The sequence below is a fragment of the Empidonax traillii genome, unplaced genomic scaffold (assembly GCF_003031625.1).
Source record: "Empidonax traillii isolate 1590-97213 ecotype Southwest subspecies unplaced genomic scaffold, ASM303162v1 scaffold225:size1387458, whole genome shotgun sequence".
Taxonomy (NCBI): Eukaryota; Metazoa; Chordata; class Aves; order Passeriformes; family Tyrannidae; genus Empidonax; species Empidonax traillii.
Genome location: NW_020955418.1, coordinates 975,673 through 989,028, shown reverse-complemented (window position 1 = coordinate 989,028; position 13,356 = coordinate 975,673). Strand labels below are relative to the sequence as shown.

Sequence of the window (13,356 nt, the reverse complement as noted above, 5' to 3'; positions counted from 1 at the left end):
GACCTGGTGATCAACAGGTTAGCCAGCAGTGTGCCCTTGTGGCCAAAAAGGCCACTGGTCTCCTGGGATGCATTAGGAAAACTGTGGCCAGCAGGTTGAGGGAGGTGATCCTGCCTCTCTAATGAGCCACATCTGGAGTGCTGTGTCCTGTTCTGGGCTCCTCAGTACAAGACAGACCTGGATGTCCAGGAGTGGGTCCAGCAGAGGGCTGTGAAGATGCCTAGTGGACTAGAGCATCTCTCTTATGAGGACAGGCTGAGAGAGCTGGGATTATTTATCCTGGAGAGGAGAAAACTGAGAGGAGACCATCAATGCTTACAAATATCTTTAAGGTCTGGTGTCAAGAGGATGGGACCAGACTTTTCAGTGTTGCCCAGCAACACGACAAGGAGCAACAGGCCCAAACCAAAACACAGGAAGTTCCATCTGAATATAAGGAAAAACTTCTCTACTTTGAGGGTGACAGAGTGCTGGAACTTTTCCCCTTTGCAGCTTATTTTGAAAGGAAAGTATGGTTGGGATGTAGCGTTATCATAGTGCATCAAGAATAGAAGGCAAGTGAAAGCCTTGAGGCTTTTTAGAGTGCTGTAGTCCTAGAGCTGGAAGTGGGTCTAATGATATCAGCACAGCAGTCCTCATGCCTGCATTCCATTGCAACACTCGATATTACTTGTAGATATTTATGTTTCAAGGTCAGGTTGACAGAGAGAAAGGATGTAGCCAGTGGGCCAGGGCAAGCTCAGAGCTGTTATTTTTGTATGTTTTCACTTCTGGTCACTACTGCAGCTACCAGGATAAAGCATCCCCTTTCTTTCAATCCAGAAATTTTTTTCTGGATGCAACATGAGAGCTGCTGAAGTTTATCTCGGACTTCCAGACACCTGATAGCCTCAGAAGGCCAGGTGCTTGGCATGAGACTGCTGCGTGCTCCGTGATGTCCTGTGCAGGACTTTCAGGTATGTGACAACCTAGCAAGAGCCATGCCACCTGCCAAACGAGCCATTTTGGGATGTGTAAGATGCCTCTGCCGTGTGCGTACCATGCAGTTACTCTGAAAATACACTGTAAATACACCTTGCAGAACAAGCACACGCTGTCCATTGTACCTTAGAAGATGTGTGTCCAAGAAAGGTGTCTACTACTGTTGAATGTAAATATTTTCGTTGTGTTGTCAAAAGTCTCCCAGAACAGCAAGAGAAATCTGATGAAATAAAGATGCTCAGAGGGATGGACCATCTCTCCTACAAAGAAAGGCTGAGAGAGTTAGGGTTGTTCAGCTTGCAGAAGGCTCAAGGGAAACCCTATAGCGCCTTCCAGTATCTGAAGGGCTTCCAGGAGAGTTGAAAAGAAACTTTTTTCAAGGTCATGCAGTGACAGGACAACGGGTAATGGCTTCAAACGGACAGAGGACAGGTTTAGATTGGATATTAGGAAGCCATTTTTTAGTGTAAGTGTGGTGAGGCACTGGCACAGATTGCCCAGAGAAGCTGTGGATGCCCCAGGCGTGGAAGAGTTCGAGGCCAGGTTGGATGAGGCTCTGAGCAACCCGGCCTAGTGGGAGATGGATGCCCCTGCCCATGGCAGGGGGGGTTGGAACTAGATGATCTTCAAGGTCCATTCCAACCGTTGTATGATTCTGTGAAACCGTGGCTTACTTCCTTACTGTGGTAGGGGCATAAATAGCGCTATAAGTGGTTTGGTAACGTGGTAACTGGATGTCTGTGAGGATCTGGTGGATATACCGAATAATCTGGTGGATCTGCGAATCATCCGGCGGAGACGGGAGCGCTCGGGTGGACATTTGAACACTGTGCTGGGTGTCTGAACACTCTGGCCGATGCGGGGCCCCAGCGGGGCGGGCAGCCCGGGCCCCTCAGCGCCGCCCCGCCCGGGCTGGCCCGCAGGGGGCGCTCGGCCGCCTCGGCCGCGCTCAGCGCCCGCCCCGCCCGGCCCGGGGGAACCCGAGGCCGCTCCGGGGGAGCCGTCCGACCTCCTCGGGCCGGGATGGCGGCGGAGGACGAGGCGGAGCTGAGCCTGCTGGAGTGCCGCGTGTGCTTCGAGCCGTACGGCCCCGACGGGCAGCGGCGGCCGCGCAACCTGCCCTGCGGGCACGTCCTGTGCGGGGGCTGCGTGGGGGCCCTGGGCCGGCGGCGCCTCGAGTGCCCCTTCTGCCGGCGGCCCTGCGGCCCCGCCGAGACCAGCGACTGCCGCCCGCTGCTGCAGCTGCTGGAGCTCCTGGGCCCCGCCGGCCGCCTCGCCCGGGCCCTGGGCGGGAGCGGCGGCCGAGGGGCGGCCGCGCCGGCCCCCGCGGGGCTCGGGCTGCGGCTGTGCCTGGGCGGCTGGGGGTCGCTGGTGAACCCCACCGGGGTGGCGGCCTGCCGCGGCACGGGGCGCCTGGCCGTGGCGCACGACGGCAAGAAGAGGATCCACGTCTTCGGGCCCGGCGGGTCGTGCCTGCAGCGGTTCGGGGAGCGGGGGGACGCGGGCAACGACGTGAAGTACCCGCTCGACGTGACGGTCACGCCGGACGGGCACGTGGTGGTCACCGACGGCGGGGACCGCTCCGTGAAGGCCTTCGATTTGGAGGGAAGGGGGGTCCTGGCGGTCCGGGAAGGCTTCCGTTTGCCCTGGGGCTTGGATGCCACCCCCAAGAGTGAAGTCATCCTGGCCGACTCGGAGGCAGGCGCTCTGTACCGCCTGACGGCCGACTTCGGAAGGGGGGAATTGAAGAAGTGTCAGATGATCCGGGCTCAGCTCGTCAGCCCCAGAGCGGTCGCGGTCTGCCAGACCTCGGGGGCTGTCGCGGTAATAGAGCACCTGAAGGCTCAAGGACTGAACAAGGGCAAGGGCAGCACCCGAGTGAAGATATTCAGTGCGGAGATGGATCTCATCGGGCAGGTGGATAGCTTCGGTCTGAACCTCGTATTCAGCTCCCAAATATATGCTACGGCTGTGGCCTTTGACAAAGAAGGTCGTGTTATAGTAACGGATGTGTGTAGCCAGGCCGTGATATGTTTAGGGAAACCTGAGGAGTTTCCCATGTTTAACCCTCTAATTAGCCAAGGGCTTTCTTACCCTGTCGGACTGACTTACGTGGCAAGTGATTCCCTCGTCGTTTTAGACAGTGGCGATCATTCAATAAAAATATTTAGCACTACCTGAATGGTTTAGATGCTTACTGCTACAGGTTTAAGCTGCTTTTGGCCGTAACGCATGGAAAGTTCTGGTGCTTGTAGGCACATAGAGAGGAGGTGGTTTCTGGGCTTTATGGTGAAATTACTCCCTGAGCAACATGCTGTGCTTCCTGCAAAACTTATGTCGGATCTCTTGCCTGCCTGTTGGGAGAAGATCTGGCTGTTGCTGGCTGTAGTCAACAATTAATCAACCAAACAAATAACTTGGTATTTTAAAACTAGCCCATACCTTGAAAACTAAACGTTTTTCATCCTTTTTGATGAGTAATGAAAGACCAGCACCTGTGAAAATGATGCGTCATCTATTTACATTTCCCAGCACACAGTTTTCATTGTTCTTAATCATATATACACTCACGGGGTTGACAGAGCTTCTGTTTCCGGGAATTCCAGCTTTTTTGCTTCCACAAGAAAGGAGTTTGGCTTGACAAAATGATAGGAGAATCGGAAGCTTCCGTTCAAGGTTGCCTAAATCCAGCTCAGATCATTGCAATGGAGGAGCTGCCACTGATGAGTGAGTTACGTGGTGTTCAAAGCCTATTTTTTCCATACTAGGAAAACACATTTCTGGGAGCACCCTTCTCTCTGCTAGTTTAGTCCCACCTTGATTAGGGTTGTACTGGAGCACTGTCTTTCTCTAAAATGCCCAAATTGTCTTTACCTAGAGATAATCTGGTGTGCGGTTACACAGCTCAGGCAGCTTTCCCTAAAAGCTCCTCGAAGTAAGGGTGTTTAAACCACAAATCTCCTGCCTATGTAAATTTGAGTTGGCTGTGCTGCTAACACAGCTGCACTTAGAAGGTTTTCAATACTGCCTGCTCCTGCTTTGGCATTAATAGGGTGCTTTTGCACCCAAACTGGAGGATTCAAGTGCAAGTTGAAATGTTAGTGAGAAGTAATAGAGAAAGAGGGAAGTTTTTTCTCCTAGGTTCAAAATGAGGTTTTGTTGATTGTGAATACACAGGAGGTTTAGATCAGTTTATATTCTCTTGAAGAGAGTTTCACTGTGGACACAAGTTCTGTTACCTTCTTGCACAGTGGAAATTACAGTATATCTAAATTATGCTGAGAAGGATTAACATCCCCACTGAAAGTCACTGCTGCTAAAATGATTACTCAGACAGTTTAGTGTTAAAATGAAGTTAGATATAAATGTAAATGCTGTCTGAGATAAAGTAGGTTAAAATGGCCTAAAACTTTTGGAGTAATTTCTTTTATTTAGTAACTGAAATCATTAATATTAACTAATGTAATTGGAAACTCAGAGGCAATCTTGCTATCAGTAAATTTTTTATCTGGCTTTTGGTCTGACTTCAGGGCATTTAATAACTGCATGTATTGCTGCACCAGTGATTTACCAAATACTTACCTTAAATTGGAGCAGTTTAGTCCTCTAATTCAGACAATGTATTAATCTGTCTTTTGTTAACATTTATGTAAACAAAACAAATCTGTTAAATGCAGCTATTTGTAATGGCTAACTGAACAGTGACCTGCCACTAAATCGTGATTTGCTTATTCCTATATTGGAATAATTTAGTGAAATTTTCTCATATGTATTCATCATGGGTTTTTCTGTTACAATACAATTTCTCTATCACAGTTGCCCTGTAAATGGTTTCTTTTTCAGTCTGGAAATATCCTGCTGCAGTTGTTGTAGGGCCATTTGTTGCTACTGAAAATTATACGGACCTGTAAATTTGGTCTTTCTCACCATTCTCTACTGCCATGCTAATCAGTAAGAACCAGAAATCCTCCTTGGCTGTTCTGCAGTAGGAGGTGTATGGTCCTGAGCAGAAGCCCTGTTGAGAGATCAGGAGGGAAATTTACTCAGAGGAGCATCCACTTGGATTATATATTCCTTTCTGGGTGCCAAGGAGAAGTCTGTCTTTGGGGGATAGAAAACCAATTAGAGAACACTTCCTTTGGGGGCCTGCTGTGTGTCAAAATGCAGCGATGCCATCAGTGCCATCACTGCTGTATTCGTACATAATTTATAGTTTGGTGCAGTAGCAATTCCTCTGAAGCACAGGCTGTGAGCTTTCATCTCCTCAAACCTTCATGTGCACCAGAAGCTTGGTTTTGCTTCTGGGCTCGTCGATGGGCAAATTTCCTAGGGCCTGCTGCCATGTAGGCAACTTTCCAGTAGCTGAAATGACCATTTTTAAACATTTGACTCACGCTGTTTTAAAATCTACAAAAACTCCCATTGTTAGCCATTCTGCTCCTGTCTGGTTTGGTATATGACTAGAAATCACTTGATTTTTTTTGGGTTTCTAAACAAAATAAACCTTGTGCCTTTATTCTACCTAGTTTACTGTGTGCCATCTCCTGCAGTCTCTGCTTGACCTCCCTACTGAACGCAAATGTAGACTTCTTCTCTGGATGATGCAGATGTTTTCCTTTTACTATATAGCCTGTTGCTTGGTGTTGTACAGCCCTGCATCAAAGGAACCTTTACATTCCCTCTTAATTCATTTGATGCAGGTGCCTAAATTGAGAAGCCAAAATGAACTGTTATAAAACCAAATATTAAAAATTCTCCGTTGTGTAAAGGAAAATGCAGCAGTAAAGCTGAAAACTTTCTTTTGACACAGAGGAGAATTTAAGAGATAATGAGATAAAGAGATAGTGAGAAAGAGATCCACCAATATGCTGATAACAAACTAAAAAGTCTCTGACATTTTTACTTACTCTTGCCCTTTCCTTTATGTGTATATGTACATTTCCCCTATAGCTACTGCAGATATCCATCGCCTGCATTGCACACACACTGCAATTCCTGTTTGGTTTATTTTTAAGCACTGATCTCAGGTTGCTATCACTGCATATAAATATATCAGGGTATGTTTACAGTGTCGAGGAATTGAAGGAGTCAGAAGAGTTTCAGAAATGTGTATTGGAATGGTGTTCTGTAACGCATATATTTTTTTTGGTTTGTTTGTGAAGAAAATAATTTTAGATAAGGAATATAATCTGTTTTTCAGATTGATTAATGAATAGAAGGGAGAAAGTGGAAAAAAAAAAAAAAAGGAAAAATTCACTTCATTTTGGCCGTTGTCCATTTGAGCATCTATCTGTTCCTTCCAGCCCATTACTGTGCACACCAGTTTGATGTTTATATTTTCCCAAAGCATGGTTGTAACACCTCCATAGCATTTTTTTAACATGGACTAATTTCAGGGAAAGAGGGGACCTCCTGTAATATCCATCTCCCTACCCCCTAGGAGTTTTATAGAGCAGGTCCATCAAAAAAATGGCCTTGAACAGAGAAGACCTTTCAATCCTGGAAGGGTTGATGGAGGTCAAAAAGCATCTTTCTCCCCTGGGGCCCCTGTGAGTCATGGTGCTGTTGCACCCTGCACAGGAGGAATTTACTGTCTTTTCTTTCTCTTCATTGTTTGGGGGTTTTTATTACTCTTCTCAGGGGCATATCCTTATAGTTTACAAGTCACCTGTGAGTCACAGCTTGCCTCCACAGGAGTAAAAAATTACACATATTTTGCAAATGAGTTTTAAACCTCACCCTTCATTCAGGCATCTCAGGAGAACTGACAGATTGTTCAGAAAACAGCAGGTGCCTGTTTGATACACTTACATAAACATCCAGGCTTTCCCTAAACTGCTTCCTTCATATAACATGTCTGATTCTCCTGGGCAGCTTCAAAGCTCTCTGATACTGGAGAGGTTCTCCGGGGGCAGATGATGCATTTACACCTTTTTCTCACTGCTGCTTTCCAAGAGATCTACAGATATTTCTGAACTTGGCACTCCAGCCTCTCTTTGAGGCAAACACAGTGCCAATGTCTTGGCCCTGCAGCTGCAGACAGAACTGAGAATCAAGGGAAGCCTTTGGCTAGATCTCAGAGTTCCCATTACAAGGTTAGAGCCTTAATAAAACAGGGGAAGTCTGTATTTAATAATCCTCTTGTCTGGGAGTTGCCTTTTTGATTTTGGAAGAAGTTTTGACATTTTGCTGATGATCTCCTAGTTACTAGCTCCTCTGGGGTTTCCTACAAATCATGGAAATTAATACTTTTCTAACCCACAATGTATTCCTCGATAATTGCTTCCGCTGTGCTCCACAAAGGTGTGTGGTTTCAGAGTTTTGAAATGCTCTGTAAGGAGGTGTACTGCTGTGAAGTAAAGCCCCATTTCACGGATCAAGTTATGTATTTCACATTGAGGATAGAAAGGAGGAGAAGGGATGGATTCTGAAAAGGAGAAAAGAAAATTAATGAAAGGTATCTGTGGCTTAAGCAGTGGGCAGACTCCACCAAGTCAGAGCACAGAGCACACCCATCACTCCAGTAAAGGGAATGCATTCTTAAGAGGTGAAGCATTTCAGCCTGGAAAATGGACAACATGATAAGGGCTTGTTGCCTTTTGATTAGTATTTACCTCTGGCAGAGGAATAACCTACATTTGGACGGATTTCCCAACCACAGTTTTCAGATAGCAAACCTTAGGAGAGCTATCTGTGACTTAGCTTTTACTATCTGTTAGTTGGGAGCAAAAATCTTTGAGAAATTAAGATTTGGAGAAATCTAGGCACTTTAGGGAAGTATGCTCCCTGTAATTAAATAAATACATATATAACATTTTCCTAAAGATCCCTCTTAATGTAGATAGTTTTTATTCTTTGTTCACAGGTGAGCACTATATGGGCACTGAGCTGAGGTGAGAGAACAAATCCTACTTTCATGGAATATATTGTTTTTTAAATCAGGAAAATACTGCTGCTCGCAAGATTCCATAAATATATGGAAATATATTTAAAATTCCATTTTAAATACTCCAAATATAGTTATAGCCTTTGTAATGAATAAATGGTAGACAATTTTAAGGAAGACATAGGATAAGACATATTAATTATAGCTGGTAAAAATAAATAATTTGTTTTGAGAAAACTTTGAAGATGTTAAAACCCAAAACAAAACAAACAAAAAAATCAGATGTCCTTTATCAAGGCTTGCTTTTAAAACTTGTAATACGAAGAAGATGATCTTGAAAGAACTACACACCTACATAATTACAGGAGGTGGTAACTCTTTCTGGGAATTTTTCCAAATATAAATAGATGAGAGGTCAAACCCATTTGATGCTCACCCAGCATGATTTCATGAATAATACAGACGATGGAATTTAACCACTATTAACCAGTATTTAGTAACTACTGGTCTGTATTGAAAGTAAGAAACAAAGAACATTTTTTTACTATCACAGACTAAGGTGCTGCCATGAGAAGAAATCTAATGTCATTAAAGATATGCTTTAGAAGAACTCTATCAAAAAGAGTCAGTGAGATTAAGTATTAAAATTGCATAATCATCTTCGTTAATCAAAAGGATGTGCCTGGCTCCTTTATCTGTCATCCTTAATTAGGTAGGAAATAGGGCTCTTCAATGAGTTCTCTGCCAACTTTCACTCAACTTGCAGCCTGATGTTATGGAGCCAGAAAGTATTTCAAATACGTGTACTAGTCTTTTTCTGTTCCTATTATTACTTGAAGTGACTTGTTTGAGTTGAGGCTTGCTCTGTCATGAATAGTTTATCTGTGCAGTCACGAGTACTGCAAATGGAATTGTCCACATAAATAAACACTGCAGGACTGGGCTTGAAATCAGGGAGATTCAGGCTAGTGTAGAGGTTTGCCCTTCAAAGAGAAGTCTTTGCAGCAGACTTTAGGATGACAGTTTCTGGGAATGCTGCTTTGGGTTTTTGTATGCTGAAAGTCCTGTGCATGTTTAGAATATATCATAAGTAATTATGACTTTCAGCATCAGAAATCTTTTGTGAAAGAAATCTAATGTAACAGTTTAGCTTTTCTTATTTATTCTTTCATAACATATTGAGCCCTTGCTTGGTTCCTAACAGCCTATCAGACTAATTGGATCAGTACCACACCTCCCTTTTGGGATGTGCAGTTGCTCAATAATCAGCAGTCTGGGGCAAGACCCAGTCTGGATTGGCTTCAGTTGAGAAGTTGTCTCGCAGATCTTGAAGAGGAGGTTATTGGTCTCAGTCAAAAGGTTAGGAAAGTCACGGTGTTTTCACTGTGGTAGAGATGACACTGTAGATTCTACGTCCCCAGGAAGACAATGTGAAAGGATTTCTGAGGTTTCAGAGTACTTACCCACTTTTTGTTTAATTTCACGTGGAAGATTGCTGCCTTTTAAAGTCCAAGTGAAAAATACCCTCTTTCTTCCCTCATATGGCAAAGTGAAATTGAAGTTACCCCAGGCCCAGCATTAGAGCTACGAGTCTTTTCACCATTTATTTTGTGATGTTCCTAAAGCTGTTCAGTATTTGGATGGTGTTATTATTAAAATGCAGCCAATATTCTATTTCACAGAGGTCCTGAGATAAAAAACTAAACCAGCCACTTAAAAAAAGTGAACCTTGAAGACAGAAGTAAACCTTGTCTTTCTTGTATCTCTTCCACTGGAGAAATAAAAGCCATACAAGTGAATTATTTTCATTTGTGTCAAGCGATGAACTTTTACCCTTTTCCGTGACTTGAACTTGAATCTCAAGTCTCTTTTCTTGATGATAAGGCTAAATTTTTGATTTCTGAAATTCAATCACATTGTTCCTCTGTGTGCCTTTTGCACAACCCTTACCCATTCTCCCCAGTTGGTTTAGTCCCTTCCAGAACTGCATTTCTCCGTAGCTGTTGTTCAGACTCAAACTGTGTGGTGTGTATGTGTGTTCACACCACTTTGATTTCAGGAGGAAGGTTAATTCCCCTGGAAGTTCTGTCCGTGTTTTAGTTTTGCTGTGTTTCTTTTCTAAAACTGCCTTTCATCTTTGCTGTCAGATTAAAGGGAGGAAACCTCAGATCACAATATGAATGGTGGGAAAGGACTTAAGTAATTCAAGGAATGCCTCTGGGAGACAGGCAAGCTTTATTACAGGAGAGAAAAGGATGAAGGACCGTACAGTTTAAAATGTGTGTGGACTAACAGTTTTAGGAATCCTACCCCGGCTCTCCTTGTACAGCTCCATTTGTAATAGTGACTGTGGGAAAAATTAAATCAGTCACTATCTTGCAAGTCACTAGTTTGTTGGGGGCTTTTTTGTAGTTCTCTGTAATAGCAGCAGGCTGGTCCCAGTGACCTAGAGGTCCTCCTGTATTGGATTTTTTGGATGACTCCTATAACTGGTCTGAGTTTCCCTGTCAAATGCTAGTGTAGACAAACTACAAGAAGCTTGGAAGCTTCCATAGGCTGTCTATTTCTCCATATTTTTAACCTGAAGAGAGCAAGCCTTTTGCCATGAGTCAAAGAGGATGAAAAAAAGGATGCTCAGTGGTTGCTCTGTTTAACAGTCTTCAATCCAAAAATGAGAGTAGGATCTGTTGCTGATAATTTTGTTGTCGCTGATAATGAGATTATTGTATTTGGTATGTTTTCTTCAGACTGGGGAGACTGGGAAGAGAAGGGATGGGGTGTTTTGTTTTCTAAATAATAGATCACGAATCACATTATGCACCTTAATTAGCACCTTCAGCACTTGTTTTCACCTTCTCCAGGAGCTGATGAAACCTGTTGAACTTAATGTGAATCTTCCTGTTAAATGTAACAGATAGCAGATCTGTGCTGAGCTGTCTTCCCTATGTTTTAACAAACACAATTTCACCTTCTCTCTCAAGGCTTTGTCTTACTCAGCTCCCTTACTCCCTGACCTACCAGTGCGTACTGTTCTCCCTTCTAATCTCTTTCAAGCAAGGGCGTTTTTTTCTTCTCCACACTTTAGGAAGATCTCACGTTTGGCTAGAGCACGTATTTGCAGGCATCAGAAAAAAAGTAATTGCATCAGAAAAAAAAAGTCATTGCGTAAGGAGAAATTTTGGCTTGGCCGGCATGGTTACTAGCTCAGCTTACTTAGTAAGCAAGCTTGGTGGATGCACTACTCTCTCCCCACCCTCCTTCTCCTCCCAGGGGCAGGGCCCCAGTCCCAAATCTCACCCAGAGTAGCTGGCAAAGTTCAGCTTCTCTCTGAAAGCAGGAAGCAAGCCAGCGAGGGGACTGTGAGTGAGTGTGGAAGGGTTAACAGGAATGCTGCTCTTCTGTTCCAAGAGGCTGCTGCCACTGATCACGCTGTTTGTATTTACAGCTTTCCCACTCCTCCCTACTGTGCATAAAGCACGCCTCTGAAAACAGAGCCTGAGCGCTGCTGTAAATTAGTCAGACTGTGTGTAGTATCTGATTGCTAACTGAAGAGACTTGGAGGCTGCAGACTCACCTTTTTCTACCTGTGGTGAGGCACACACCTGCACTTAGCAAATGCCTTATAATTAGTGATGTTCTGGACGATGTGATGCTCTGGACAATGTTTGTGAGCCAACTTCCTGCCCACAAATGCCCTTAATCTCAATTTGGGACTTGCAGTCACAAGAGGACTGCATGGATGTGCTGGAGTGATGCTTACATACCAGACATTCCTTATCATAAAGATGAAGAGGGGTGAGAGCTTTCTGGGTAGGGAGAATAATGGGAGGGTTGTCCTTTCCTTCAGTTCACTGGGGCCTGCCTACTAATTTAAATTGTAAATAGTGTTATAGACTAGCTGTGGCAGTTTGTTGTTTCTTAGGAGAATTATCTGATTTCTACTAATATAGAGTAGAAAAGGGAAAGAATAAAAGGAAAAATTATATATCTCTACTAATTTAACATCAATCCCTTTTCATAACTTAAACAGTTATATTAACCACAGGTAGGGGATGCCAGTTCACTTGGGATCCTGCGATCTTACTTTTTTAACAACACAAAATGGTTTCCTTTCCCTTCTCTTTCCACTACCATAAACTATTATCACCACCACGATGTTTAAAGACTGTGCAGTGCCATGTGTCAGGTAGGGTCAGCAGGAAAGGTTCGCTGCTATCATGTCATCTAACCCAGTCAAGCTTACTCTTTAAAATTCACTGGGTTTACACCTCTGATCTCACGTGCAAGAAACCATTCATTTGTCTGGGGGAAGAAGTCAATTCATTTCCAGAGTGAGTGTGTTCCAAGACAGAAACACAGAAGGGCTGAGGTTGGCAGGGACCTTTGGAGTCCATCTGGTGTAACGTTCCTGCCCAAGCGGGGCTGTCTGGCGCCGGTTGTGCAGGACCATATCCAGAAGGTCCTGGTTTTGAGTATTTCTAAGGATGGAGCTTCCACAACCTCCCTGGGCAACCTGTGCCAGCACTCAGTCACCTTCACAGTGAAAAAGTGTTCCCTGATGTTCAGAGTGAACCTCCTGTGTTTCAGTTTGTGCTCATCACCTCCTGGTCCCCCACTGAGCACCACTGAAGAGAGTCTGACTCGTGCTCTTTGCACCCTCCCTTCACATATATCTCTACAGTGATAATATTCCTCCCCTTGAGCCTTCTCTCCTCCAGGCCAAACAGTTGCAGTTTTCTCAGCCCTTGTTCTTAGGAGATGCTCCAGCCCCTTAATCTCCTTTGTGGCCTTTGATGGACTCTCATCCACGTGTGCCTATCTCTCCTCTACTGGGGAGCCCAGAATTGGGCACAGCACTCCAGCTATGTCCTTACCAGTGCTGAGCAGAGGGGAAGGATCACTGCCCTTGGTCTGCTGGCAGTGCTCCTCCTAATGCAGCCCAGAATAAAAGGGCTGCATGAAAGACAGTTTACACCCATTTGTTCTTGTGCTGGTGTTTTTCCTGGAACTTCTGTAGCACCATGCTTTTAACTGGCCTGAAAGGAAGCATAAACAGCCATATCCCTTCTCAGTCTTCATTGTGCTAGACTAAACAAACTGAACTTTGTTAGTCTGCTGTTTGATAATATTCACCGTTCCCCAGTTCTCCCAGTAACCCTTTTATGGGTTGGTTCCATTTTCAGCTCCTTTTTCTAAATACTGAACTGAATTTTCCAGGTGACCATGTCATCCATACCTCTTCTTTCCCTGTAGGAAATAACTGAAGTGATAAGAGCCCCAACTACATAGATTTTCATTATGGTATCAGTTTATTGTGAATCCAGGATGAATAACCACAGCCCTGCTCTCCCCAGTACAAACAAATTTCCAAAGGTATTTGAGTTAGGGGTGGAGTGTTTCCTGAAGTGAAAAAAAGATGGCACACAGATAATTAATATGAACAGTAACAAAAATCTAAATGAATCCACCATTTCTTTCCTGGACAGTTG

At 44.4% G+C, this 13,356-nt stretch overlaps 1 protein-coding gene across 1 annotated transcript; it reads left to right on the top strand.

Moving 5' to 3' along the window:
• The first annotated feature begins 980 nt into the window (after positions 1-980).
• Positions 981-4,292, top strand: NHLRC1 (NHL repeat containing E3 ubiquitin protein ligase 1). Its single transcript, XM_027887920.1, has 2 exons — positions 981-1,013; positions 1,852-4,292. The coding sequence occupies exons 1-2, from the start codon at positions 981-983 to the stop codon at positions 3,160-3,162; spliced, it is 1,344 nt and encodes a 447-aa protein (XP_027743721.1). The 3' UTR covers positions 3,163-4,292.
• The last annotated feature ends 9,064 nt before the right edge of the window (positions 4,293-13,356 follow it).